Here is a 3,324-nt window from a genome sequence, read left to right on the forward strand (position 1 = left end):
GTGCGTGCGTGCGTGCGTGCGTGCGTGCGTGCGTGCGTGCGTGCGTGTGTCAGGTACTGGGAGGCCGTGCTGGAGCTGCTGTGGCCGAGGTTTGAACTGATTCTGGAGATGAACATCCACAGCATCAGAAACACAGACCCTCAGAAACTGGGGGTACTGGACACCAGACCACACTACGTATGTATGCGCACACACACACACACACACACACACACATAAACACACACATGTTTGATCTGACATGTATCAGCACATACAGCAGTGTGTTTCACTGATTGTTTGTTGTTGTTGTTATTTCAGATCACTCGTCGGTACGCAGAGTTTTCGTCGGCCATCGTCAGCATCAATCAGACGTTTCCCAATGAGAGAACCCACGCTCTGCTGGGGCAGCTGCAGGTACAACACACACACACACACACACACACACACAGAAAAAAGAAGGGGAAAAAGTCAGACTGAATTAGTCATAAATGATCAGAAATAAACATTTGTTTTCCAGGTTGAGGTGGAAAACTTTGTGCTGAAGATGGCGGCCGAGTTTCCGTCCAGAAGGGACCAGCTCATCTTCCTCATCAACAACTACGACATGATGCTCAGCGTCCTCATGGTGAGCCGCTAAACCTCCACAGGTCTCGTCATGCCTGCTTTTTCTCCTCTTACCTCTGAGGAATGAAAACATTTTACTTGTGGTGAAGTCCTTGTGATGATTGTGTGTCCGTGTGTCCAGGAGAGGGCAGCAGACGACAGTAAGGAGGTGGAAGGTTTCCAACAGCTGCTGCTCGCCAGGACGCAGGTAAACATCACTCAAATCCTGTTATATTCTCTTCTTTTCCTGCTTCGTGTGCTCCGAGATTTTATTTTAACACGCTGCAGGAATTTTAAAATCAGTATTCAACTCCAGAAATAGACCAATACTTTGGATTTCTGGTATATTTAGAATTTTAGCCATGAAACTGAAGTAGAAAAAGTTTAAAACTTCAAACTTTGTTTTAAAAATGGATGTGAGGATCACAGTTAAGTAGCATAAAAGTTTTCTTCAGAGTTGTCTTAACGATTTTAAGATGAATAATTGATGTATTCATTCTGCAAGTGAGGTATGGATGGACTTCAGTTTTCTTGTGCTGCATTCAGTTGCATTTTAAGAGCATTTAAACCCCTGAAACCAGAGAAAATCTGATTGATTTCTTTTAAAATCACTGGAAAAAAAAACATAATGAGCAACTTGACAAGAAATGTCCCATAAACTGCAAAAAAACAAAAAAAAAACAAAGTGATAGAAAATATTAATTAAATTTTTAAAAAGTGTGTATTTGAAAAAAAATATCTACAAAGTCTTTTTATTTTTTGCCCTTTCTTGCGCTCATTTTCCTAGTTTTTGTTTTTTCTCTTTTTGTTGTTTTCTATTTTTTTTTCCTTTCTATTTTTAGGTCCTTTTCTTCCAACTTTATTCTAATTTCTTGCTAATTTTTTTGACCACTTCTTGTTGTTCTTGGCCTTTTTCCTGTTTTTGAAAGAAGTTTAGCCAATTTCAGGGTTCAGAGAGTTAAAATCTTGTCTGTTGTCTGAGTTTTGAACCTCGTCCCCTCTGCAGGAGTTTATTGAGGAGATTCTGTCTCCGCCCTTCGGAGGGATGATCGCCTTCGTGAAGGAGGCCGAGGCTTTGATGGAGAAAGGGCAGCTGGACCGACTAAAGAACGAGGAAGGTGAGAGAAGTCGATTCATTTCGGTTCGATATTTTTGTCTTTCATTTAAAATATTTGTTTGACTGAAAATTTAAAGTTTATATCATCAAAGACTTTGATGTTTTTTTCCAGATATCCTCTGTGCTTTGATGGAACAAACCAAAGCTCAGACATAACATTAAATTAAACATTACAATAAAAAGCAGCCTCACAGAGCTGCTGCTGCTCACACACATGAATTTGATTTCCAGCTTCCTCACACTGACGCATAGATTTCATTGTGAGCAGGACTGTTTCAGTTCATGCTTTAGTTTCGTTTACTGGACAATGAACAGTTGTTATTCAGCATTGTTCTCAGTTTTGTTTCTCCTCTGTGGTCAGAGGCGGCACCACTTCTTTCTCACTTCTGAACAACTTCAGCTGCCCACATCCTTTTTTTTTTAACATCTCACATTTTTACCCTCACATTCGCCGCATCATGCACAGTGTGTTCATTTTATTTTTTTCTGCCTCAGTCTCGCTCACATGAAAATAAATAAATTGTCAAATAGCCCAACTCTGCTTATAACAGCTAGACACTTTATTAAAAAATTCAGGTTTCCAGCAGCTCTGTGCTCTGTGCAAACACACATATAACAGGAAAAAAACAATAAAAGAGGTATAAAATATAGGAATATAAAACATATAAAGGACAATATACAATATTTAACAATATAAAGGATATAAAATATATCTAAAAACACCAAGAATAAAAGAGTCATGGAATGGGTATTAAAATGCAGAATAAAAACCATGTGGTGTTTGTGATCAAATGAATTAATGATAATAAATAAAAGAGTGTTTAAAATGCACATTAGGCACAACCTGAATTAACAGAGAAGCAGTACTAGTTGAATAAATAAGTCTGTTTCATGCCTCACGTGCATAACCACGCCTTTAATTGATTAACATCTGTGTCCTTCCTGCAGCTCGTATCACTCAGCTAGTTCGGGGTTTTTCCAGCACGTGGAAACAGTCGGTGGAGTCGATGAGTCAGGACGTGATGAGGTCTTTCACCAACTTCAAAAATGGAACCAGCATCATACAGGTGAGACAGCAGACAGGTGTGTGTCAGAGCAAAACAACACTTCACCTGAGGGCTTTCATTTCATGCTACTTTGTACTCCAGTATATTTATGGACAGCAAAAGTTACAGTTTAACCTCAAACTTGATAACTGAAACATAGAACTGGTTATAAGTAAGTGTATATAAGTGGTTGCTCCTTAGCTCCTTCTTAACCAAATGCATCAAAATTCCTCTAATATCTCAGCACCGATCATCAGGGCTGTTACTACACATGACAGCAGGGCTGATATTTGTGCAACAACTGAGGAAAAAATGTTCTCTTTCCTTTTTTAAAGTTTGCACCAAGTAACTATTTTGAGTATTGAGCATTTACTCATCCGGAGATCTGGAACTCATCAGACACTTTTTGCTGACTTTAGTTTCCAGGAAAAGGAAAGTATTCTTTTAAACATGCTGGTCCATCCTGTGTAAAGAATTTACTGCAGATGTTGAAGCTCGGTACTCTGAGCACGGCACCTATTTGGAGAGAGCTCATAAAAGCAGCTGTAATTTCTTTTCTTGAGATTGTGCTCTTCA

At 39.1% G+C, this 3,324-nt stretch overlaps 1 protein-coding gene across 1 annotated transcript; it reads left to right on the forward strand.

Moving 5' to 3' along the window:
- Positions 1–53: 53 nt before the first annotated feature.
- On the forward strand, positions 54–2,769 carry LOC121940510 (vacuolar protein sorting-associated protein 52 homolog; the record flags this gene model as incomplete). Its single annotated transcript, XM_042483275.1, has 6 exons — positions 54–177; positions 301–396; positions 500–607; positions 728–793; positions 1,592–1,703; positions 2,651–2,769. Coding segments are annotated over 6 exons (625 nt in total), but the record flags the coding sequence as incomplete, so codon positions are not given.
- Positions 2,770–3,324: the final 555 nt, after the last annotated feature.

Source organism: Plectropomus leopardus, unplaced genomic scaffold (assembly GCF_008729295.1).
Source record: "Plectropomus leopardus isolate mb unplaced genomic scaffold, YSFRI_Pleo_2.0 unplaced_scaffold8903, whole genome shotgun sequence".
Classification (NCBI taxonomy): Eukaryota; Metazoa; Chordata; class Actinopteri; order Perciformes; family Serranidae; genus Plectropomus; species Plectropomus leopardus.